At 44.7% G+C, this 26,933-nt stretch overlaps 1 protein-coding gene across 3 annotated transcripts in view; it reads left to right on the top strand.

The window, feature by feature from the left end:
- The window catches only part of FNDC1 (fibronectin type III domain containing 1), a 101,247-nt gene extending 81,686 nt beyond the window's left edge, over positions 1-19,561 (top strand). For 2 of the 3 annotated variants that reach the window (XM_082404501.1, XM_082404499.1), the window contains 6 exons: positions 3,201-3,309; positions 7,924-8,003; positions 10,060-10,089; positions 10,865-11,026; positions 12,404-12,526; positions 15,464-19,561. In XM_082404501.1, coding sequence (XP_082260627.1) covers positions 3,201-3,309; positions 7,924-8,003; positions 10,060-10,089; positions 10,865-11,026; positions 12,404-12,526; positions 15,464-15,579 — 620 coding nt within the window. In that variant the 3' untranslated portion in view covers positions 15,580-19,561. The remainder of the gene's footprint in view (positions 1-3,200; positions 3,310-7,923; positions 8,004-10,059; positions 10,090-10,864; positions 11,027-12,403; positions 12,527-15,463) is intronic. The other variant, XM_082404500.1, reaches the window with a different exon arrangement.
- The last annotated feature ends 7,372 nt before the right edge of the window (positions 19,562-26,933 follow it).

The following is a 26,933-nucleotide window of genomic DNA, read 5'->3' as shown; positions in this document are numbered from 1 at the left end:
CCAGAGCTCCCTGGAGACTTTGAGGTCATCTCATCAACACATACTCTACACCTAACCCTAAACCAAACCTCAGTGCCCTAATCACGAGTACTCATGCCACGAGCATAGATAATATGGCTGAGGTATTTATAGGGATTCGGGCACTCCCAGTAGAAGTTGTGCGGATACTATGAAGCTGTTTACTGTGGAATAGTTCAGCGCACGACAGCCCTGCAATATGCAGGGCTGTTTAGACCCCAGAGGCTAAAAGAGAATATCGTGGGAGCTCTTCATCAGCAAATGAGTCAAGCACCAGCTCTTTTAGCTGTAGAACAGCGAAGCAAAGTGGATACACAGATACCTCCTAGACCCAAACAGAACATCACACTTCTGGACCCACTGCAGGGCATTTGGGTCCTGGTAGCTCCGTGAGATATTGAGCGCTCTGCTGGTTTCCACCAGCTCTACTTTCTTTCACAAGCGGTTGAGTCAACATGTAACCAGGTGGTATCCAAACGATACGAAACTCCTGCAGAGTGAATAGGCCTGCAACCCGTTGCTTTCCCTGATCAGTCCCAGTGAATGAGGCAGTTACTCCGTTAGGAGTGACTCCGTAGGAAATCACCCACATGATGGCCTCTGAGATTTTCCAGGACAGGTTTTGACAAGAACAGAGAAAGCAGGAGTTACACGTGCTCAGAAAGCACATTATAAAAATTCAGACCCAAGGATAAGCAGAGAAACCTGCGTAGCACGTGGGACGAAGCACAGGGTTCTGATGGAATTGATTTCAAGGCGGGTGAGCCGGGCAGACCCGTCAAAACAGGGTTCCTCGGGCTCATGTGCGAGGATGTGCCCTTGTTATATGCAGCATGTGTGGCTTGATGTAGCTGTCCTCAGAGGAGGAGGGAACCCTAGGGAGAGAGCAGCAGCCCTACCCAGGCCCCCATGAAATACTTGTTGAAAAAAGAGAAGAATGAATTCCTCCGGAAAGCAGCGTGGAAGGGCTTCAGAGCCCAGTGCCTCTGCTGCTTTCTGCTCCCTGTGTGCCTGGTAATTAGCCGTGTGACTCTCATCCGCTCTTTCCATCCCCAGAATAGGTCTTACTGGAGGCAGTCAGAGAGAACGGGTCGCTAGATAAAGTTGTCTGCCTCTTAGATGCGTTTGATGCTGTTGATCTTTTCCTCCTTGCCCTGCGATCCAATTCTCTCAACCCGAGTCTCCCTCACAGGCTCACCCTCTTTGACCAAACATTAAAGATCGGACTTGCCGAAGCCTTGGTCCTAAGTTCTCTTTTCCTCTTACTCTGTGTTCTCTCGCTCCAGGATTTTACGCACGCACGCGGTTTTACTTCATCTGGGAGAGGAGTCACTGGTTTATAGCTCAAGGCCCAGCCCGCCTCTCCTCTGAGCCTCAAACAGTAGAATCATGTCCACTTGACATCGTCACCGGGATGTCTCCAAAGCATCTTAAACTCAGCGAATCCAGAAGCAAACTCATGATCCTTCTGAGCCCCAAACCTGCTCATCTGGGTTTTCTATCGCAGAGAAGCCCTCACTTTTCCACCCATTTTTGCAAGCGTGAAGCTTTGGAGTCATCTTAAAATCTCCCTTTATTTCCCCTCCATATTCAGTTGATCACTAAATCCTGTCAGCTTCACCTTTCAGATTTCTCTTGCACATATCCGTTTCTCTCCATTAACTACCACGGTACCTGAGTTGTCACCACCTCTCACCTGGATATTGTGACAGCTGTCCAGCTAGACCACCCCACCCACGCCCCACACCCTGTCGGTTCTCCGTTTGGCACCAGAGAGATGCGCTGAAGACAGTCTTGTTGTGTCACCCCTTCAGTGTGTTCCCTTTCTTCTAGAATGAAAAGCAAAAGCCTTCGTGACCAAAGGGCCCTGCATATTTTTTCCATTTTGTGCTTCCTCAGCTTCATTTCATGTCGCCGCCCGCCCCCCCCCGCCCCCCCCCCCCCCCCCCCCGCTCCCACCCTGCCACTCTGAGGCTCCGCCTTCTCCTGGTTCCTCCCTCTTCAGCATCTTTGCCCAGGAGTTCCCTCTACCTGGAATCCACCCCACCTCCTACCATGCATCTTAGCTGCTTCCCATCCTTCAGTCGTCAGCCCCATTTTGGGGCCCTGGGGAAGCTCTGCCCACCCCCCCGTCCCCCAGCACATGGACTGCTCCTTCTTAGTTCTCATCACAGCTGTATAATCCTGTTTGTCTGCCTGCCTACTGCCCCTGGAGTTTTAGATAAAGCGAGTCACCATTTGACCTCCAGCACTTAGTATAGTGTCTGACACATAGAAGGCACACAACAAATATTTGTTGAATGAATTAACGAACGTGAACTTGGACCAGATTTTTACCCCCTCTCTAAGACTCAGTCTCCTCATGTGTCAGAATGAGGGCAGGGAAACCTATGTACTAGGACCAGGAGAATTCATCAAAGTAAAACTTAATCCAAAGGATTCGGCATAATGTTTGGCACGTAGAAAGTACTTGACAACGATTTCCTTCCAACGTAAGTAAAGAATGTGTGAAGCTGTGACGTGAGCTTCACTTGGCCTAATGAGGCAGCCTTGAAGGCTGGGCAGGTGCCAGGGCTGAGGGCCCACCTGCTGAGGCCCATTAACAGCAGATAAGGCAGAGAAAAGAGCTGCCTGATTGTTGTCACTAGACATGAGGTCAAGGGCAGGCAGAGGTATTCAACAACTAGAAACCAAAGGAGAGCCGATAGCAGTAGGTGAGGAGATCACCCACCGTGAGTCTGGGGTCTTTCAGCCACACACACGGCATTCACCATCACGGTTTCTTCGTTTCACGTGAAGGACAATTGTATATATCTATACCGGGAACTTCTTAAATACTTGTGTGGAGGTCACTGCTCTTTTCTTCTGCTGCGTGTTCACAGATGTTATTAGTTCTAAGGAGATGAGGAAGGCCAGGGAATGTGGGAGATGAGGACAAGGAAGAGAAGTAGGGAACCAGCTAGTCATCGGGAAGCGTCTTTAATTTTGTTATCTGCGTCTGGTCTCACCAGTGGGTACCAGCGTTCTACCCCATCCTGACCCAACACACTCCCCTTCTTGACTTCTCCCACAGAGCTGCCTCCACGCCACTGTTTCCTCCCCATCATCCTCCCCTGGGTTATGCCTCCGGTGTGATGCGGTTCCTTGATGCTCATTGGGTTCTGCCTCCTTTTCACTTGTAGGTTACTTAGTTTACAGTGCATCCTATGAAGACTTCATCAGGAACAAGTGGTCCACCCAAGCTTCATCAGTAACTCACCTGCCCATTGAGAACCTGAAGCCAAACACAAGGTATGATGTGTCACTCATTTACAAACGGAAAATGAGACCTGCGTGCCTGGTCATGGATATCCTTAGGTTGAAAAGGAAAGGATTAATCAAAAATGTTTTTATGATTTCTTTTGAATTCTCTAGTTAGTTCTCATAGACTATCAATGAATGCTTACCATATGTCATGTATTTTTCTTAGGAGAAAGCACTATGGGCACCGTAATTGTTAGATTATTGTATTTCTATTTTGTTCCCTATTTTCCGGAGACTAAAACTACCCACCACTGGGGAAGGAAAGGTTGCTCTGTGTGTTGAAAGGGGATCGATCTGTTTGCACTCACCCCATGGTGGCTTAGGCAGCACAAGCTTTGTACGTGACATTGATGGAGCAGCAATTACTCAGACTCTATACTGTACAAGTTCAGATCATTCAAGAAAGATGTATTTTACACATTAATAACGGTTACAAGAAGCATGTAACCTAGTCGGGGCAGTGGCTCGCTAGCCAGAGGGCCATCTGAGAGTGAGCCCCCAGTGTGAAATATGCAGAACTTGTTTCGAGGGTACAAACAGCATGAGTGTGCATTTCCTGTTTTATACTATCTGGTTTTGCTGGTAACAACCATCAGGAAAGAAAACAATGGTCGAACTGTGGTGTGCTTGTAAACTGGCTCTCTGGGAAAAAAAAAACCAAAAACAATAACAACTGGTTAATGGTATTTGCCAATTTCTCCCACCATGGCCAATTTTGAGCTACCCTGGGTCTGCGGAATTCTTGATATTTAACGATCGGCTCTCTGAAGCCTGTAGAATGGCTCTAGCACACCGTGTCACGTCAAGCCACTGTATTTCCATAGCAAAGTGTTCTAAGTGAAGTGACTTGGACCCAGGTCTCCCATTTTTTATAGAGTCAGAGGAACACAGAGGAGATTGGAACAAAATACTCTCCTTAAACGGAAATGTGTTGAAAGGGATAGAAACTGGACAATATCCTCGGGCACCGAGAGGCTTCTGCACTAGCGGAGAACTTTCCTCAGGGCCTGTTAATGTCCTGGGCTCCCTTGGACTGAGCTTTCATAAACTGTTATAAATTTTGAGATTCAGCAAATAAAAAACAGGAAACTGAGAGAGCACTTTTCTTAGCTCTTCCCTCGTAGTAACGAAAAGTTGATTCATTACAAAAAGAATAAAACTAAAGAAAACGAAGTCAACATCCCATTTTTTTATTGTGGGCAGAGTGAACGTTTTTACAGCACAGCCTCAGTATCAGCTGAAAGAGGCCTTAGGGATGTTTGGCCTCATGGCTCCTTGCAAATCCCAGTCTCCTGCACCCTCCACAGTCCAGCGTTCCTGTGGCAACTTTTTGGTACCAAACTGATGGTGAGGTTTGCATAATATCAGGGCACGGTCATGTAGGATGGTTTATTCATTCTTTCAGTAGGTATGGCTGAGTGTCCACGATCCACCGGTAAGCGCTTACTGGGTGTCTGCTCAGGGCCAGGCACCGGGCCTCACACAGGAGAGAGCATTGGGCGTGGGGAGGGCGTGGGGCAGGGGTACACAGTACACCGCGGCCCCTCATGGCTCGCACAGCCTGGTGGAGACAGATGGTTTATAGACGCATAAGTATGAACTTTCCCCGGCCAGTGTCGTGAGGGAGAAGTACACTGTGCTCTGAGGGTATAATAGGGGGCTTTTTGCCTGAGCTTGGGGGTTAGCGTGTAGTCAGGTGAGCTTCCATGGTGAGTAAGATAAGCAGCACTTCACCTGGAGAAGGTGGGTGAGCGGGTCAAGTTGCTCCAGGCAGGAAGGGTGTTGGGAAGCCGGTGTGTTTAAGGAAGAGAAGGAGGCTGATGTGGTGGGGGGACGGGGGAATGTGGAGGAGAGGAGGCTGGAGGCTGGACCAGCCGGTCCCAGAGGGCCCTAGTGTCCCCTGAGGCTCGAGTCCTGCGTCCACCCACACTGAGCGCCCTGATAGACAGGCTGAGAGCAGCAGCTGCCTCTGCCCCGTGGTTCGTTCGTTCTGCGGAGGGAGTGGGCTGGCCGGAAAGAAGCGGGGCGTGTGCTGCCTCCCACAGAGACTTCCTCCGGACCCCTCCAACAGCTGCTGAATTTTTACAGCTCGGGAAGCGTGCCACGATGTAAGGACGCTCATTTTTCCCCACATTACCCTAACACAGGGCATCTCCGATGGGCTCACTGGAGTATCCACGTGCTTATTCCACGGAGGCTGCGTCTCCCCATCCTCTGCACAGTCCTCAGGGCTTCTCAGGACCCCCTTCAGAGTCCTTGTAAGAGACGCAGAAGTCGGTCCGGCCCAAGAGGAGACAGGATGTAAAAACTGGCTTTGGTTCTTTATAACTGAATCTTCTTTTTTGACAAGATTAAGTGGGCATTGTGCACCTTATTCACCCAACTCAGCCCTGAATCGCTTTCTGGAATCTTCATATTTTAAGTCCATACCTAAAGTACAAAGATTTGTCACCATGGAGGCAGGCTATTCAAAAGAAGGTGCCAGAAGCTTGTATAAGAAGGCAAGGCATGGATTGCTTTTGTTACTTGGGTGAGACAGAGACTCTTCAGGGTATGAAATATACATGTTAGTCTGTAGGAAAAATTTAATGTGGTTTTTGAAAATAGGAATTTTACTTCTTTCATAATCCCATGTTGTTTTTCAGCTCAGCATATTTAAACTTACTTTGACATATTAGGTGAGTTCAAGTGGAAATACATCTTTAGAACTGGGCCATGTGGGCTTTGTGGAGAGCTGGAATTATTGTGTAGACAGGGGGGTAGATTTGGAGAATACGTAGGTTTCAGTGGTAAAACAAAATGGATACAAGCAAGAAATCGGAATAGTCTCTCTCAGCCAATTGGTCATCCCTCTGCCATCTCCTCAACTGCACAGGGTGTTTCCCTCTGTGGAGCTGGGGAGGGGGTAGCAGGTTGGCTCCAGGGATGGCTTGAGAAATAGTCAACAGAAAGGTCCCCTGTAGCCTCCGAATATCAGTGTCACTCTCTAGGTTTCGATTTCCTACTTTTTTAAGGAAAAAAAGTATCCATAAAGTTTGACTGTTATCATTGATGTATGCCCAACCCACTGCTTGAACTGCCAGCAGAGTTTGCCTTAAATAACTCCACGACCGCCGAGTTAAAAGTACGCACAACTGAGAAAACACGAAATGCTGAGTGAATTGAGATTTGGGAATTCCTATGTTCTTAATTGTGCATACCTTTTTTTTAAAAAAAATGAAATTTAAAAATGGATTCTGTCCTAAATGAGGTGTGAGTATACTTTCTTGGAAAGCTTAAAAGAAGACTTGATTTTACCGAATGGGCTTTTCTTTGCTCTCTGTTTAATCAAACCCCAAGTCAAATATCTCTGTGTAACTGTGAGACCAGAGGCTCCCTTGGGGTTCTCAGAAGCTCAGAAACTCAGGAGGCTTGGTGCCAGGGCAGAGGTGCCGCAGACACATGCCTTTGCTCTCTAAATGTAAATAATTCTCCTTTTAAAAATTTAGGGTATCTTTATTAGTGCACGTGATCTGTGTGTCTGACAATCAAATACAGGATTTTGTAACATTGAAGTGTAGCTTCTGCTGGCTGGAAACCAAGACTCCTTCTGAACTCTCTGAAGTGGTGGAGAGCTTCCCCTCACAGGGATTTTTTTACCCGCCTTCTTTACCTGGAAGCATTGATAGTTAGGGGCTAAGAGACCACAGATAATACCTGGAATCCCAGAGGGGAGGACAACACAGAGATTAGCAGTAGGTAGAGTGGGTCTTAACTGTGTTGGTTTCCGGTATTTTCTCATCACTACTTTTGGTCCTTATAGGTCATCAGAGTCCAAAGTAAGATGCTCTGGGACCCCCAATCTACCGGGCTTGTCATTCTCCCTCTAGATGAACAGGCTGATTCAGACAATGTGCTTTCTAGCACATTCTCTGTTCCAAGAAAAAGATTAATCCACAGCAAAGCCTCTCCAGGCCTTTTCCACTTCCCCTTCCCGGACTTGCTTCTCTTTCCTCGAGGCACAGAAGCTGGAAACTCAGTGACTTTAAGGCTCCAGAGCCAAGCATAGCACTTGTCCTGCACCCAGAACACTGTTGTCATGTTAGTTCCCCCGAGGAGACCAGCCTCTGGACGGCTTAGCCTTCTCCCTGCCAACAATGGGTTTGCATCATCACACTGTCAAACATGCTGCTTTTTCACACAAAGTCCAGTGATTAGAATTAGATTAAAATTGGAATTCTGCTTGGTAAGCGTTTCACTGCTCCGGCTTCCCCCTCTGGGTCAGTAGAACTCAAGACGGGACAAGAGGAGACCATTCCATCCAAGGACGGGCCTGCGCGGGGCAGTTCAACCCTTGATGCTCTAAGTAACACACACAATCTAAGTGACCTGTTTGCCCAGTATGCCCCTGTGTTCCCATTAGTCACATGTATTGTTTTGAAAAGTTATTTGAAAATGAGAAAGTTTAGAAATAACATGAAGAAATAGCAGTGGTGTATGCATTTGTAAAAAATAGGACTCAAACCCTGCCACAGAGTAGGTGCTGAATAGTTTGGGTGTTTGTCTCATTACACAAAAATTAAACAAGGTTCTCTTTCAAAAAATGTTTTCTTCCAATTTCAGGTATTATTTTAAAGTTCAGGCCAAAAATCCTCACGGCTATGGACCTATCAGCCCTTCGGTCTCATTTGTCACAGAATCAGGTATGGGTGACTTCCATGTTCTCGTTTTTTTCCTTTTCTTAAAAACAAGTAATCTGAAATCATGTCTACAATAGAATAAAAACTGAAGAAGTTAAATCCTCTTCTCTTTAATCAGTTCATATTGGATGTCATTTTATAAGATAAACATGATTTTCTTTCTGCTAAGCTAAAAGTTGGATAATAAAGTTTAAAGTAATCTTCATTGGAACTGCCTGGGAAGTGAAAAGGTCAAATTCCAATGAAAAGGGGGGGAAAAAAATCTAGTTTTCAACTGTGTGGGAAAAGTTTGAATCTATCTGTAGAGATTTAGTTACAGAGATAAATTCCTTTTGTGTTTTTAATTGCGAACAGCTGAAGAGCATAAATGTCATGTGACCTGAGGAGCAGTTGTTTCTTTCAATTAGTCAAATCTCTAAGTTGCTTCCTTTACTAGGAGACAAAAATGTCTCTACTTAATATGGAGGGTCTAATTAAAATACTGTCCGTCTTGCAAGCAATATCACTCAGAGGATGTCCCTACTTTGGGATGCTGGTGTGCAGAGCTCTCAAGCCCTTCAGGGAAATGCCCCGTCGTCGTGCTCTGAGGCGGTACACACAGAGCTGGCCCATGGTGGCAGGTGCCGGGTTGGCAGCCTTTCTGTATAGGAAGCCAGGCTGGAGAGTTGGTACCCATGGTCCCAAGACAGGCACTTACAGAAGCCCAGCTGGGTCGGCTCCACACTAACGTGGCTGTCGCTTCCATTTGGTTAGATTATTTCCTAAGAGCAGGAGAGTAAAACAAGCATTTACACTTACAGCTAATGGTATGTCACTTTATTTTATAGATAGCAGATGATGTCAGAGTGAACGGGCTGTACAAAGGGGCAGCACAAAGCAGATTTGGGGTGATGAAAATGTTCGGTGTGATCGTGGTGGAGTTCCATGAGTCTATACGTGTGTTAAAAATTCATAGGATGTGTACCCTAAAAGAGTAATTTTACTCTGTGATAATTAAGAAAAAAAAAAAAAGGATGGCCCATGTTTACCTGGCCTGTATTTTATAAAAATGAACTTCTTCTAAAGCAGAATTCCTTACAATGCAGTTTCATATTAAGTGGCACTATTTGGGCTAAGATATAGACATGTTTTAAAACAGCTTTATCGAGGTAGAAATGGCATACAGTAAACTGTTCATCCTCAAAGTGTACAGCTGAGGAAGGTGTGAGGTATGTTTATACCCCTGGGGCCGTCACTGCACTCATGCTGGTGAACAGCTCCATCACCCCGACGGTTTCCTCCTGCTGCTGTACAATCCAGCCCTCCCTTCCCTCCCCGTGTGCCCATCCTCTCCCCTCTTCTCAGACAACCACTCATTGGCCTTCTGTCGCTATGGATTCATTTGCACTTTCTAGAATTTTGTATCAATGGAATCATACAGTGTGAGTTCTTTTGTCTGGCTTCTTTCACTTAGCATCCTTTTGAGATCCATCCATGTTGTCATATTTATAAGTAGTTCATTCTTTTTTATTGTTCAGCAGTATTCCATTGTATGTGCCACAGTTTGTATCTCTTCACCTGTTAATAGACATTGGATTGTTCCTACTTTTGGACTATTACAAATAAATCTGCCATGAGCATTCATGTACAAGTATTTTTCAGGACATATGCTTTAATTTCTCTTGGGTAAATACTCAAGAGTAGAATGGATGGATTGCATAGTAGGTGTGTGTTTTTACTTTTTTAAGAAACCACTGAACTGTTTTCCCAAGATGGACACATTTTAAAACAAAACGAGTATTGAATTATTTTGTAGTACCCAATGTCAAAATATTATCTTCAAGGACCCACACCTTCTATATAAATAACAAGACAATATAAATAGAAAAGAGTATTTCTTGAAAGGAAATGCCTAGAAAATAAAAACTAAGGGAATGTCTTGGCATCTGTCAAATGAATCTTACACTTTCTTTATCTATTCTAGCTTGGTTAGTTCTTTTAATTACAAAAAAAACATTCCAACAGTTGCATGGCTGTGTGATGAAGTAGTGAAGTCAATTATTTATTTTTCATTCTACAGATAATCCTTTGCTTGTTGTGAGGCCACCAGGTAAGTTTCTCTTCTTGATAAACTTGACATTCTAGTAATCAAGTTGAATATTGAATATGAGATTGTTATGGTTACAGGTAGACACGCTGAACCGTTTTTGTATTTTCATAATTTTCTGACAACTTCTATGGTTTCTTTGCACCCATCATCCTAATCTAGGGAAAAGCATGTTCTGGAAATTTTTAAATAGGGCCATAGCAGCCAATATCTATAAAAACCATTATGGGTGGCCAGTATCTATGAAAATAGATAACTTTATTTCCATAACCCCTTTGAATATTTTAAATTGCTGAAAAGATAGCAAAATGCATTAAGTGTACGACAAAATTTTACTTTGTTTTGCAAATAAACCAAGGAAGACCTATTGCTTAAGTTCAAGACTGGTCTTATGAGTGACAAGAACAGGAGGTGCCTGTGCTGAGGGATTTTGGGGCTGGGGAGGTAGGGTGACATGCCCTGGCAAGGTCAAATTTGCCATTATAGCTTATGTTCCTTGGCTTAAATTAGGCTTTTTCTTACTCTGAGAATCCTTTATAGAAATGCAAATACGTTAACTGCATTCAGGTACAGGGAACTCCCCAGTTGTACTTCAGTACAAAGAAAGAAGAGAAAAGACAGACAGAGAGAGAGAGACCACTGGGAGGTGGGAAAACTGCTCAGAAAAGCCCTGAGAGAAGGGGAAGTCCCAGTGAATAAATCAAATTTTCTGGTATTTTGTGCAAGAATAAACACTGTGAAACGCCATGACTTAGAAGGTGTGCTGTGTGTTGTCTAGGTGGTGAGCCCATCTGGATCCCATTTGCTTTCAAACATGACCCTGGCTACACGGACTGCCACGGCCGACAGTATGTGAAGCGGACGTGGTACAGAAAGTTTGTGGGAGTCGTTCTTTGTAATTCACTGCGGTATAAGATCTACCTCAGTGATAACCTGAAAGGTAGGTCTTTAGGGACGGTGTGCTATGGGAAGGTGTGGAAAGCTTTTAGTTTATCAGATGCTATCTTGACATAGCAGGTGCATCAGAATGCATTTGAGGTATGGACGCATCACATCTCAGTCTGGCTCAAGTGCAAACCAGTTTTGCAGGCTCTATTCTGGAGTGACTAGTATTTACATTGGTACCCAGGAATATATGTATATATTTTAAATCTACTACTTTTTAGGAATGAAATCCAAAATTCTGTTAGAAACGTAAAGGCCGTTTCTCTTTGTTGTTAATCCCATAACATTAACAACAAAGAAAAATGGCCTTTAAGTTTCTTTAAGGTATGAGTGTAAGCTGGAAGTATTGAGGAAAAGTACCCCCTATGATTTTTGCCATTGGAACAACTTTACAGAGAAACAATGTAGATGGTGAAACATACCTGAGCTGCACTATTTGTTCTGTGTCCAAAAGTTACATTGTTTTCATCATGGTAGGGGATTAAAACAAAGAATAACATAAGTATTTACTTTGAACTACTAACATTTCAAAATGCCATTTCTACCCAGCTGGTTTTAACTCACCCACCTACTGAAAATTGTTTTGTATTTCAAAATTTGCACGACTTTTAATTTTTCTAGTACATACATTTAAAAAGAAAGAAAACTTTTCCTCGGCTGGTTTATATTTTGTCATAGGTCAGTTTTTTTGTTGTTTTGTTTCTTGCTAGTGCTCATCATTTCTAGATAATGTCAAAATCTCCCCAACCATCCCCCACTCTTGCAATTTCTCCGTGTATATGCCTCTCCCTACAACCAGTCTGTTTGATTCTTGCTGCTCTTTTTTCCCCTCTTGCACACTGCCCTTTTACTCTTCTGCTTCAGAATTCCCGGGAGAGGTTACACAGCCATGTCTGGTATCCCAGGGTTGAGAGAAACAACTTTGCCCTACTGTGCAGCTCTGGTTCAGGACCAAGGACAGCGCCACATGCTACAGACACACACCCTACCTCTAGTTATGTATGAAAATAGTTTCTTCTATTTTTCTAGGTATTCATGCTTTTCATAATTATTTCATAATACATTCTCTGCCTATCAGAGTTTCCTCCTTCTTTTTAAAACAAAGAGTAGAAAGGTCTCCCATTTACAGGCTGAAAATGCCTATTATATTAGTAGTTTCCATTTAATGAACACTTGCTAAGTGTTTAGCCTACATGATCTTGCTGAATCCTTGTAACACTTTGAGATCGGTGCTATTATCACCATCTTTCAAACATGGAAAGTATGACACACAGAGTTTAAGTAATGTGCCCACTTCAAAGCTTGTGCAAATTCCTAAGCCAGCTGTGGCAGTTCTGGAGCAGTCACTGACTCATCGTATTCCTTTATGCAGATACATTCTACAGCATTGGGGACAGTTGGGGAAGAGGTGAAGACCATTGTCAATTTGTGGATTCTCACCTGGATGGAAGAACAGGACCTCAGTCCTACATAGAAGCCCTCCCTGCCATTCAAGGTAATGTGAACAAAGGCCCAATGTAATATACTGGGGGGTGGAGAGGAGGGCTGATATAAGGAGAAAATTCACTATAGCTCCGCACTTGGTTTACCATTTGAAGATGGATATTAGCAGAATTTTGGAGCATAAAAATAAGGAAGAACCAAAATACTCCTACCACATGCTGGGTTTAGGGTGAGCCTTGGAGAGGTAGGGATACAAAGGAATATAAGACCTTACCCCTACTCTCAGGAAACATGGTCAGTAATTGGGAAGGGAGGACAAATATGTGAAAGGTAACTAAGAGCAAGCAACTTAAAGTACAAATAATGACAAGAGTTATGTCACATGATTGTCCCATTGTCAGGTAATTGTGCAGATTATAGTTACTGTCTGAGTTCAAAGAGTGCGGGCTGCCACTTGAGGCTTCCAGGGAAGGTTTTCAGAAGAGGCAGAGTCTGAGCTGAGTCATAAAAATACATGCAAAGATTAGAGAGCCTTCCAGGTGGAGAATGCCATGAACAAGAGTCCAGTGAAAGAAAAAATAAACAAATACAAACCAACCATGATATGCTTCAGGAGATCATGTGTCAACTATTTCATGATGGCATTGCAAGATGAAAATAAGTGTATTAATCTCAAAGTTAACAACTTGTAATACATTACTAACTACCCCAAGCCCCCAAATAAACAAATAAACAGAACAACTGAATGAAGTCCAGCACTTCTAGTGATCTGGCATTTTTTAAGATATAAGATGTTCTGATCTTTAACATTTTTTAGTTTGGAAAAAAATACCATTGGTGGTACCAAGATTACCCATTTTCAAAAAATTAAGATACATTAAAATACACAAAACAGTAAAACAAGTATATTAGGCAGGGTTCTCCAGAGAAACAGAACCAATGGGAGAAAGAGAGACAGAGATGGAGAGAGGGAAAGAGAGAGAGAGAACAAGGTTTATTTTAAGGAAGTGGCTCTATGATTGTGGAGGCTGGCAAGTCCAAAATCTACGGGGTGGGCCAGCAAGCCTGCTAGAGACCCCGGGAAGAGCCAATGCTGCAGTTAGTCCGAAGGCAGGCTTCTGGCAGAAGACCCCTCTCTTCAGGGAAAGTCAGTCCTTTCCTACTAGGGCCTTCAACTAATTGGATGAGGCCCACCCACATTGTGGAGAGTAATCTGCTTTACTTAAAGTCTGCTGATTGAAATGTTAATCTCATCTAGAAAATCATTTCACAGAAACAGCTAGAATAATATTTGACCAAATAGCTGGATGCCATGTCCTAGCCAAGTTTACACAGAAAATAAACAATCACAATAAACATACATAATACACCACATCTCTTAATTGTTTCAGGATCTTGCAGTGCCCCAGGATTAGTACTAAATGCATTATTTGTATTTCACTGTGTTTCTGTGACTGTTGTCATGGTTTTGGCTCTGAACAGAGGTGCTGGTTCATCAGAAACTCACTGGTGGAATGGCAGGTAACCTTTCATCTTACAAGAGGACACAGGGCCAAAGGGGTGAGAGCAGTTGTTGAGTTGCCAACATTTTCTGAGGAGGTTGGAGTATCACTTCTTCTTGAAAGGAGAAGTGGTCAGAACTGCTACAGGATTCTTTCCTCTGAGAGATTTGCTTGAAAGATCTGAAAGTCTACTGCAGATTCCAAGAAGTAAATCTTGGAGGCCTGAGGTTCTAGGCAAGTCAGGGGCCCCAGATTCTGTGGGAATCTTGGTTAAGGTTGCTTGCCCAGCTCAGGGCCTGCCCTACTGGGAGTGCTGCATTGTGATTGACTAAAATGATCTTCCTCTGTGGAGAGAGGGAGAGAGGGAGGACTAATGAGCACTCTTTCCTACCTGTGTCACACGTGTGGTGACTGGATTAGCCCCACAAATCATCCTTGGGATAAACCTCAGAGGGTGGGTATTGTGACTCCACACAAAAATGGTCATATTTATCTGGAAGTAACTTCTGTCACAGGGCCAACTTATCAGAAATCTTCTGTCTGAAAGGAGGTTGTAAGGGTGAGGATTCTTCCTGTTGGTTCAGGTGCTTTTGATGCTACGATACGGACACCAATTCCAAGTGTGGGTTCTTTTCCCGCACCACCACGCAATTCTCCAACACCAGTGAGTGCTCTACAGTTCAACTCTATTCCGAAACCATTTACCCAGAGAGAGCATCAGATGCCATAGTTTCAGACCTCAGTCCTACAGGACTGCCCCTCTTCATCCACTTTAGATGCCAATCACAAGTCCACATTGTCACCTGTCCTTCTGATAAGGACAGGCTATAAATCAGAGGTTCCCATGATCCCCTCTTTGGATTTGATTAACTTGCTAGAGGGGCTCACAAAACTCAGAGAGACACTTCACTTACTAAATTGAGGTTTATTATAAAAGGAGGTAACTTGGGAAGAGCCAGGTGGAGGAGATGCATAGGGCAAGCAAGGTATGGGGGAGGGCAGGAAGCTTCCATGCCCCTTCCAAGCACCACTCTGCCTGAATCTCCACATGCTCGCCAACCTGCAAGCTCTCCAAACCTGTCCTTTGGGGGTTTTCTGGAGGCTTCATTACATAGGCACAATTGATGAAGTCATTGACCATTAGTGATTGAACTCAATCTCCAGCCCCTCTCTCCTCCCTGGAGGTTGTGGGTGGGGCTGAAGTTTCCCAGCCTACAATCACACGGTTGGTTCCTCTGGCGACCAGCCCTCATTCTTAGGTGCTTTTGGAAAGTCACGTCATTAGCATAAACTCCGGTGTGGTTGAACAGGGTTTACTATGAATATAATAATATTCCACACACCTTTATAGCTCTTGTCACTCAGGAAATCCCAAGGGCTTCAGGAGCTCTGTGCCAACAATGGAGATGAAGACCAAATATACGTTTTCTATTATAAATCACAATATTACTCATTATTCTTTCCCTCTCTTTCCTTTTGCCTTCCAGGCTACTATCGCCAGTACCGCCAGGAGCCGGTCAGCTTTGGCAACATAGGTTTTGGAAGCCCCTACTACTACGTGGGCTGGTACGAGTGTGGGGTTTCCATCCCAGGGAAGTGGTAACCCCAGGACGGTCGTGCTGGAAGCCCGCCCTGCCCGGCCCCCTCGACTGACTTGCACTAGGGCCCGTGAGCAGGAGAAGAGGTGGTGTCCCAGGCCTCACTGTCCCCAGTGTCAGCAAGGCCACACGGTGGACACCGGACACTTCAGGCATCTTTGATCTGGAGCTCAGTCCTACTTCTTGGCCTGGACCACACACAGGATTCAATGTTGCTGTTGACTTTGCTTCTCCACATGTTTTGCTTATAATAGCTCATCCCAGACACGGCAGAAATGCGCAGCTACCGGGACGCCTGGTGTGATTTTCATACTTTTCAGGCACAAAGTTCAGACGCTTTGGTATCTCCAGGGACCAGCATAAACACGCCGTGCTTGCTTTGTGGAACACCACCCACGTTCTTTGTTCTCACTGGACTCCTCCAAAAATAGCTAAATTTAAGCTTTGGATCCCTTTCTATGCAGTAGAACTGAATTACTAAAAATGCCACCAAAGGAAATGTAGCCTACTTAAGATTTATTCTATGGACTTACCCACCACTAGACCAATTGTATCAAATCTTATTTGTAAATTCTCAATTTTGATATATATATATATATATATATGTATATATGCATATACATATCCACACTTGTCTGCAAAGACATTGATTAAAATTGCTAAATTTGTACTTGTTCACTAGATAAATGTGTGTGGGACTTTTTGGAGCAGAGGTGCTGTTTATTAACATCTTTTTAGAAGGGTCCAAAGAACATGTACTCTGTATAACACGGCAGGAATGGAAAGGTATGTGTTCTTTCTGTGAATGCTGCCGAGCTGTGGAAATGATTGGGGTGCAGCGATGCGAGCTGTGAGCCAGTGGCAAACTGAGTGATTTCCACCTTCCATCCTCACGTGAGAAATGGGCTGGTGGTCTCTGTGAGGACATATCCAGTAAGTTTCCAGATTAAGATTTTAGGTCCCAGATGATTTTAAAATCCAGTTTAAAAAAACTTCTTTCGCCTCTCCTGCCTAGCTCAGTATCTACTCCTTGAAACATAAGCATCTTACCCCTCTCAACTGCAGCATGAGAGGGTTTATTTAATGACACTTTAATTCTTCTTAAAACTTGGTGTCCTTTCCATGTGAGTGGCACCTCCACGTCTTCAGGCAGCTCTGGGGAACGAAGGGTTTCTCTTCTCTCCTAAGTTTCAGGGTAGAAGAACCAGTAGTGGGAATGAGCCAGAGGCAGACACACTTCTGGGGCCCGGGGGCTGTACCACTACGTAAACGATGTAATGGCAGAAAGCATTCCGCCTACTGGAATCAGTTATTTTCGGTGCCAGCAGCGTGTTGAGGTGAAGCCTGATGTGTCCGCTAAGTTTGAAGATAAAACAGGAAATAAGTCACTGCGGGATTTTTGTGATGGGGCAGCGGGAGCTGACATCTTCCCCAGTGGCCACAATTCCCTCTTCTACGGTAAACAACAGTGAAGAAAATGCAGGCGTTCTGACAGTCTGGGAAAATACTAGGATAGGAATCTTCTGGGTTTCTGGGGCTCTTGTACATAAAAGGGGAATTGTTTAAAAGGGTGTCTAAAAAACACCTATTTTCCACACTAACATTCAAACATGCTTCACAATAACAAGCAAGGATAAGATCTTTAAATATAAGTGAATTTTCCTAATAAACCCATCTTTGTTCTGGGGCCTCCCGCGGAAGAGATGGGGGGTCAGGTCCAACACAGAGATGCAGGCACCTCTCCTCTGTGATTCACACTTTCACACATTAAACGTCGTGTTCCCTGTCGGCCTCACCCTGAAAGGTTTTACACTCATTTCATACACAAAAGGACATGTTTCCCTCAGAAGGATTTCCTTACTTCACAGAAATACAAAGATATCACTGGTGTTCATTCAGGCAATGTTTTTTGAGCCCCATCTGGAACCTTAGACTGTATTTGATTCTGGAAAGCTGAACTTCTATTACAAAGAGATGTTTGCAGTTCTTTATAGAAATTACTGCAAATCCCAGATGATAGCGCAACCAAAACAAAAACACTGAATTTATGCAAAGGTGATCGTATTCTCAATATTCTCTCCAAATTAGGTTATGCAATAGTTCAAATGAGTCCACAGCGGTCACATCAAGTTTCTAGTGCTGTGTGGTCCTGGAGGACACGTTTTAGGGACTCCATTGGCAGCGGGGTGCCAAGAAGGGGGCATTCAAGATAGTAGAGGGTCTGGAAACCATTCCATGTCAAATTAGAGGAGTTTAATTACCAAATGAGCCTTGTTGGAAAATACTGAGATGTTCATCCCTGAAAACCCTTAAATATAGCTGGAAATGTCTAAACTTGCAATTTGAGGCCCTCAGCCTGTTTTTAATTGGCCTGTGAGCTCAGAATGGTTTTTCTATACATTTAAAGGGTTGTAAACAAACAGTCCAAGCAAAAACACCAATATTGTGCAATGGAGACCATACATGGTTCCAAGGCCTAAAATATTTACCCTATAAGACAAAGTCTGTATAGCTGTAGATTAGAGTTTTCTTGAGGTTTAAAGAAGGTTTTAGCAAAGTCCAGATTTTAAAACTAGCACATGCTACTTAATAGATGTTTGTTGGCTCTTCTCTGACTTGAGTTATATTTATTATCTAACTAGCAAATCTGAACTCTGCATTGAGCAGTTGATCCGGGTCCCCCAGTTTCCTGTTGGTCAAGCCCTCTGTGCTGTGGTCTCAGGAAGTATTATGGTCTCTAGGGGACTTCATGCATATTTAATATAACCATTTGGTTAAAACATAATTTCCAGCTTTTACAAGATGAGTCTTGACTTATTTATTTTTCCCTTTTTGACCTATTCAAGCCATGTATCTGGGTCAGTTCAGGAGGGTGGGGAATTTGAGAATGTGGTGATGAATGGGGTTAAAACGCGTTTGCCTCTCTGTACAGAACACAGATCTCAGTCACTATGCGTAATTATAACCCCACTGGTGGTCCAATGGTTAGGACTCTGCACTTCCACTGCTGGGGACACGGGTTCGATCCCTAGTCGGGGAACTACTAGATCCCGCATGCTGTTCAGCACAGCCAAAACAAAACAAACAAAAAAATAAAGATGAGGAAACTGAAGAAAAGGACTGTTCAAGGATACACGGCATCAAATTGGGTGGATCAGGCCAGAATGAGCCTTGTGATTCAGAGTGGTTCCTTTCAGTATATATAGTTATCTTAAAGTCAGGTAGAAAAGTAAAACTCAAACAATGCAAAAATCCTTCCTTAATGAAAAGCACAAATGTATTTCTTACAAAATTCTAAAACAACAACAACAATAAAACAATTCCACCAACAGAATCAGCCCACACTTCTGCAACAGAATACAGGTTGTAGATGCCTTAAAATCATCTCCTTAAGGTGTAACTAGTTTACAATTGGAGACAAGAAGTGAATTTGAAAATATCTTCCCAATCACCCCATGTCCCCATTCTCAGATTAGGCTGAGTCAGGAAAATTGTATGAAAACACAAAGTGTACTTGTCATGAATGGCGATCGAGTTTAAATATTAACTGTAAGATTATCAATGTACACATTTAAAAAATCATGATGAGAGCTAAGCACATAAGGATTTAAGATAAAGGGAAATAAAATCAACACAGAAATGGAGGCTGATAAATTTAACACACACACAAAAATTCTTGGTCCAAATTGGGAAAGCAGTTCTCTCTCAAGCAGAGATTGTTTGTTGGCCAAGAACAGAAATGCCCTCAAGTGTTAAGGAAAGGGTTTAAGTGAGGTTGGACCACGTGGTCTCAGGACAGGGAATAACTTGCGGGAGGTGCTGCCAGGTCGTGGAGGTGAGCGAGCAGTTGTTCTTGCCTCCCTGTCCATGAACAAATATGTGCCCCTCCAGCCTGCTAAGCCGTCTGAGTCCCTCTCAGCTCCCCGTGGTTTTCTGCAACGGTTTGTCAGACCACGCCCATGATCTTCACGCTTCACCCCGCGTCGCCACTCACCTCCATCCGCTTCCCCTCCCACTTCGGGAGACCCCACCTCACTTCACCAGGCAGATGGCAGATCTCCACGCACCTGCAGCGCGTCCATCCTGCCATCCTCACAAAGAGCTGCCCGCTCCGGCCCAGGACCAGACTCTGATCTGTAACTGCAGTGTCTCCCTTTTGGAAGATCCTTCCCCAACGTTCAGACGTGCTCTAGTGCTTCTCATCTTAAAAATTTTTTAATTCGAATTAAAAAAATTTTTCAACACCCGTGGTCCCCTTCAGCTACTCCCTTCACACTGTGCTGGCTTTGAGCTCAGTTCCTGAATTAATCACCCCCATTCCATCCCCTCGCCCCCTACTCCCCTCTATTTCTTACACGGCCACACCCTGGCCTCTCGCAGCTCAGCTCTCCCAGGTCTCTCCTGGTGGCTACATCCAGTGGACACTGGTCAGGCTATTTCTGTTGTGATCTTTCGGTGGCACTTGACAGCGTGTCCTTCTTGAACCATCTCCTACCTGGACCTTCCCTCCCAGCTCCAAAGGCATCCGAGCCTTCCTGGTCCTTGTTTCAGGGGCTTTGGTGTTTCAGGGTGACTCTGGCGACTTTCTCCCCTGGCTTTTCTTTCAAAAGCCTAAACACATAAATAGATTATTTGAGGTGGGGGAGGAGGAAGGTGGGTATTACGGGGTCTTTGTGGAGTTGGGGGGAAGAAGGGTAAGAGCAGTGCAGGAGACATCCCCCCAAGACGAGGGGGAGGATGCTAGTTGGGGTTCTAGGAGGAGCAGGGCCCCACAGACCTCTCTCTCTCCATCTCCCTGGGAACACAGCGGGGTGAGGATGACCGTGGGGAGCTGATGAGGCCGGACCTGGGTGAAGGGAGGCTTCCAGCTCACCCCATCCGAGCCCATCCCACCCCACGGGGCGGGGAGCAGGAGGGTGTTTGCCTTCCAGGGCCACGGAGGCCTGGGTGTGGACACTGCATTAGTGACAGCTATGCCTCTCATTCACTCAGCAGTTGTCAACTGAATCCAAAATCCATGCCGGACATCCTTCTAGACCCTTTTCCAGGCTGCAGGGTGACCAAAATACACACGATCCCTGCCCTCGTGGAGACTGTATCCTCGCGGAGCAGACAGAAGACACGCAAGCCAGTAACCAGGTGTCAGCTGGTGGAAGTGAATGGGACAAATAGAGCAGATGACTATGTCATGGGCAAGTGGGGACCTAAAGCAGCGAAGAGGCTCCTCAGCGGCTGGAGAGAAGGGAGGTGGGCATGGAGGGAGCACCAGCAACACCTGAGACCGAAGGGTTTCTGCCTTGGCACGTGGGATCTCAGACCTGACTTTCAAAGGCAATAATAAAATAATGCTCATCTTCTGGTCTTTGAATTCAGTAGAACTAACCTAGTTGGCCCATTATGTTGCTAAAACTTTGTCACCATAAAGGAAAACGTCTTGTTCCTGTCCCACCCAAGGGAGGGCTGACCCCAATCCAAGTCCACCCATCCAACTTATCACCCATCTTCAAGCTCCACACATCAGTAGGGGAGAGGAGAGGGACAGCAGGGGTCTTGCACCCAGAATCACCCAGCCAGGCCTCGTCCCTCCTCTCAACAGTGACTGGCTACTGACTTTATGTTTGGGTGGAAAAAGGGTCCTTTTGTAATTTTCTCAGAACAAAAGGCATTTACCTCATGATGAGCTGAAATCTCCCTTCCAACAGAAAAATTAATTGGTGTCTATCTTTTCTGGAACTTTGCCATACCAATTTCCACCACTCACTGAATTATCAGTTTTATGAAGGCAGAGGCTGTAACAGAGCAGGATCCTATGGGGCCTTCCCAGAACAGATGCCCCCCCCATCACACTGTGTCATCTGCCTGCCTTTTGTCTGTAGAAGAATTTTAGTCAAAGAATAAGTTTAATCAGAGAAGTGAGAAATTGCAGAAAGAGAGGAAAACAGTCAGGCAAGACACAATAATAATAGTTTAGCCATTAAACAAAGTCAAGGACTTTTAGTTCCTCCTCAAGAGCTATAGGTAATATCCTAAGCCATAACCTTTGAGCTGTTTTTCAGATACTGAAACCCCCACCAGGTGGAAGAAGTTAACTGTGTGCTGCCACAAGCATGTGGACCCCAGAATGGCTGGAACCAGAAGGTTGATGATGTTGACTCCCAATTACATCACCACCAACCAATCAGAAGCATGTCCACGAGCTGATCACACACCCCACAATCCCCCTCCCTCACCCTCTCTTTAAAAACCTTTCCCTGAAAGTCTTCGGGGAGTTCGTGTCTTTTGAGCACTAACTTCCTGGACTCCTTGTTTGGTACCTGCGATAAATGCTGCACTTTCTTTCAGCACAACCCAGTCTCAGTAGATTGGCTTTGCTGTGAGTGACCAAGCGGACCCAAGTTTGGTTCGGTAACAAGGCCACATCTGTTATTTCATTTACTATATCACATCCTGCCATCTAACACAGACCCTGGTGCTCTGTGCTCTCCTCTGAGTGCATTTCTTCCATGTGTCCTACTTCGTTCGGTCTGCTGGCCCTGTTCACTTTGTTTCAGAGAATTTGAGGCCAAGATCATTTTCTCAAGGAAGTCCCATTGGCACGGAGAAATCTGTCCAGTGTCTGACAATGGTCCTCTGTTAGCTTATTTCCAGTTCTGTGACAATGTTTTTGGTTTCTGTGATTTTTTTTCCATTTAGAAATTGGAGATGAGATACACTGTAGGTCATTTGTAACATAGAACCTGGAATATAAAAGGTTGGTAAATCAAGCCTATTTCGTTTTTTTCTTTCTGTCTGATAGCAGAGAAACTTGTAGTTGGGCAAAAAAAAAATTGAGCAGGGGAGGAAAAACCCATGCAAATAGGGGCCCCAAGAAGTCTACTCCTTCCCCTGTCTTCCAGAAGGCTGGTTGATGCCAGGTAGTAGAAGGGCCTGGTGGGAGCTGTGTCTCAGGCTAGGGAAGGGGTGGTGAGAAAGATTCTAAAGATGGATCTCTATGTTGACTTCTTGCCTTCCTGCTCCTCTCTGGCCTGTCTTTCATGTATTTGCAGTCTACTTGTACTGGACAGGACCCCTCAGAGCACCTGCAATTTACGCTTCAATCCACTGTCCCTTTCTGAGAAAAGCAGCTTTGTGAAGGAGCAAAAGTTGGCTACACTATCCAATTCTCGTTGGATAAGAACAGTTCTGGAACTACAGCGTGACAATAGGGAATGTTGAGATGCATCCATCAGATTACATATCCCTTTATGGAGTTGATAGGTAGGTAGGTAGTAGAATGATAGATGAATGGATGGATGGATGGATGGATGGATGGATGGATAGATAGATAGATGATAGATAGATAGATAGATAGATAGATAGATTAGGGGTAATAACACCATCAAGATTTTCAACAGTGATACCAAGAGAGAGGCTCAGGGAGCAAGAGAGATGCCAGAAGAGCCACGCTGGTCTACAGGTACCACATCTGTCTGTTTGGTCCAGATGTTTGCTCTCAATCAGAAACCTTGGTTTCTGCTCCACAAATTCTTCTCTATCCTTGCTGTTTGCAACTTTTGACCCATTTCTTCAAAGATGATGCAGCCATCTGAGCAGATATAGACCTTATACATATTTCATTAATTAGGCGAACATTTATTATTTACTAACTTGTAGAAGGCCCTGTGATGATGGATTAGCACCCCACCAGTAAACAGATGTCACCTTCAAATTAGGATAATTAAAGGAGGTTTAAGAAAGGGATTGTTTATGTGGGTGCAGGTGGGGAACCACAAGGAATAGTGCATCAGTGGGCTGTTATTACCTGCAGCCTGGAGGGCCAGAGGGAGGAGTGGTTGGCAGAATCCAGAAGGACAGTCTGACAGACAAGCCCAGCTTTAGAGAAGTGATGACCTCACTCAATGGATCAAGCAACCCTGCAGGGAGGGAGCCCAGGTTTCCCCTGCTCACTCTCCTCCCTTCCTTTTCTCTTTCCCCTTCCTCTCACCTTCCCTCCTATTTCCTGCCAGGGTCCTCGTTACCCAAACCCACCTGGAAGCCAGGTGGCAAGGAGGCTGGTTGATGAGGTTGAAACAGGTTGGCTCCTGCCACAGAGAGCAGGGTGAAGAAAGGAAGAGAGCAGATCTGCAGAGACACGATTAGAGGCATCTACCACTTCTGGGAAGTGCTAATGCATCTTTTGCAATCATTCGTTACTTTTAGCCCATCATGATACCATTAGCAAAAATTAGTTAAAGACAATTTTTAGAGAGCTCATTTAAATAGAAAGGGCCTTCATAGTCCCTTTTCTTCTTGGAGCTGGTAGAGACTTTCAAGGACATTTAGTTTAAATCATCATATAGTTAAGGAAACTGAGACCCGGAAAGCTGAAATCACCTGCCAAAGGCACACAGCTAGCTACAGGCCCTGCTCTCCCAGCAGCAGGAATGGCAGGTATGAGCATCCGGCTACCACGATTTCCCTGATTGTGGCGGACGTCGCCAGTTGATCGAGGCAGAAGCTGCATCACTGTCAACGCTGACCTCTCAGCGGTGCTCTCAGCTGAACAGCACCCGTAGTCAAATTCAGACATGCCTGCGGTCCCCACGCTACACTGTCTCATCCCTGTAAATGTCTCTTGGGCTTTTTTTTTTGGCCATGCCGCCCAGCCTGTGGGATCTTAGCTCCCCGACGAGGGATCGAACCCGTGCCCCTTGCCGTGGAAGCGTGGACTCCTAACCACTGGACCGCCAGGGATGTCCCAATGTCTCTTAGTTTTGATTCCTGACAAAAACTAAACTTTCCTTCTCAGGGCCCCATATTATGTGGTTGGAATAGAGGAGAATTGATAGTTTGAATTAACTCTGTGTTTTCCACCCCCGTTTTTGCCTTAGTTGACAAACTTGGCTTTGTTCAGCAACAGGTTCTCATTTAGTTCCATTTATCAAGGACTCGCTCAGCGTTTGTTGGGCACTCAGCGCTGTGCTGGCCGCTGCCGAGGCCAAAGGGAGAGAAGCTGGGTTTGTTGCCCTCAAAGGTCTAGTCAGCTTCAGGGGGAAAAGCACCCACGCCTCTCCTCGCGCGGGGCGGAACCTGGGGTTACTCCTCCCAGCCGCCTCCTGGGACCCCAGACTCAGGAGCGCTCTGCCTTCTCCCCCGTCCGTCCCTGCGCACGTGCCGCGCACACACGCTTCATGGCCCTCCCACCTGGCCCTGCGCAGGCATCGCTTCCAGACCGCCCGCCACCCTCACGAGACCCTAACAAGACCCCAGTAAGCCCCACCCCACTACCAAACCTTGAAAGGTTTGGAAATGTATGGGTTTGCCTCAGGATGAAAAAGTGGGGCAATTCACAGATGGATCTGGAAAGCTCTCTATGGGAGCTGGTCCTGCCCCACTAAGCTGAGGATCCTTCAGGAATGACTGTGTATGGCCAGCTGCTCCAGGCACTACACGCTCACTCTGGCCCAGGACTTCATGGGACCCAACTGCAGACCCAGGGCCATGTCGGGGGAGTGGATGCCACCTAACTTGTGCCCTCAGTACATGGTGATGTTTAGCAACAATGCCAGGCTTTCTCCACTGTTCAGCATTTATCCATCCTTTCTTTAATTCAACAAACTTTCCATGACAACAAGTGCCAGGGAGTGTGAATGAATAACAAACACACAGAGTTCATGCCCATCTCAGAGTTCACACTCTACCCTAAGACAATACTCGAAAAGCTGGACTTCTTTCGAAGCTTGGTGAAATAATATCTAAGTGATGGGTATTTTATGTTTGTTTCTCTGTGAGCTGTCATCTCTATTGTTTTATGTCCGTGTGAAGCACAGCTGTTTTGAGACTCTCTAAATTCCATTTGCAACGTTTCTGGGCTGCCTTGTTGTATAGGAAATATTTATTTGGTGACGACTTCTCTGTTAGCTTTTGATGCTGAATTGGAAAATGTGGTCTCTCCCTTGGGAATGTTCTGGTTAATGAAAAACAAATGGTGGTCTGAGAGGTACAAAGCTTGTTGACCAGTCCAGAAGATTTTCTTGGTATAAATTCACGGCTTTGTCTGTAGTCAGGATATTTCATGTACTGATTGAGTTGGAATATACCTTGTAATCTGCTTCACAGTTCAAATACAAGGTGAACACCATTAATACATCCATCCATACATTTATAATAGCCAATTGTAATAAGTCCTTACTAAGTTCCAGAGACCTTTCCAAGTACAGACATTCTTTGTTTTCATTTTTTATTTTTAAGCCATTTTATTGAGCTATGAGTGACATACAAAAAGCTGTGTATAATTAATATATAAAACTTGATGGGTTTGGAGATAAGTCTACACTTGTGAAACCAACACCACAATCTATGCCACAAACATATGTATCACCTTCGAAAGTTTCCTCACACCCTCTTTATTATTATTTTCGCATGTGATGAGAACACAGTGTAAGATCTATGCTCTTTGCAAATTTTCAAGTATATAATACAGTGTTACTATAGCCCCTATGCTGTACAGTGGATCTCCATGACTTACTCATCTTGCATAATTGAAACTTTGTAGACTACTAAGTCTTCATTTTCCCCTCTGCCAGTCCTTGGCAAACATCATTCTACTCTCTGCTTCTATGAGTTTGACTATTTTAGATTCCTCCTATAAGTGGAATCATTAGTACATGCCCTTTGTGACTGGCTTATTTCACACAGCTTAATGTCCTCTGGGCTCAAACATGACCTCCTTTTTTAAGGTTGAATAACATTCCTGTGTGAGTGTGTGTGTATGTATAACGTGTTTTTATTCACCTAAAAATTTTTTCTGTTCAGAATTCACGCTTTGTAGCGTACATCTCTGTGAATCTTGACAAATTCATACAGTCATGTAACCACCAATATAATTAAATTCCATCACCCCCAAAATTCCTTTTCCCCATCGCCAGCCCTGTCACCAACTGACCTGTTTTCTGTCTTTATAATTTCGCCTTTTCCAGAATGTCATGTAAAAGGGACCATACAGACTTCTGAGCCTGCCTTCACTCTGAATGAGCTTAATGCCTTTGAGATTCGTACCTGGTGTTACCACATGGAGTCATCCTTTTACTTCCTGAGTACTGTTCCGTTGTATAAATATGCCACAGTGTGATTATGCACTTACCAGATGGAAGGACATTTGAGTAGTTTCTGATTTGGGGTGCTTGTGTATAAAGCCTCTATAAATGTTCGTGTACAGGACTTTCTGTGAACATAAGCTTTTATTTCTCCAGAAGTGGACTTTGTTAGTCATATGTTAAGTGTGTGTGTGTTTACCTTTGTCTGAAACTGTCAAAATGCTTTCTAAAGTGGAGTACCATTTGCATTCTTACTGGTAATGTGTGAGAGTTTCAGTCGCTCT

Source organism: Balaenoptera borealis (genome assembly GCF_965194805.1).
Source record: "Balaenoptera borealis genome assembly, chromosome: 9".
NCBI lineage: Eukaryota > Metazoa > Chordata > Mammalia > Artiodactyla > Balaenopteridae > Balaenoptera > Balaenoptera borealis.
The sequence above is the reverse complement of the archived record's forward strand: the minus strand, read 5'-3'. Positions and strand labels throughout refer to the sequence as shown.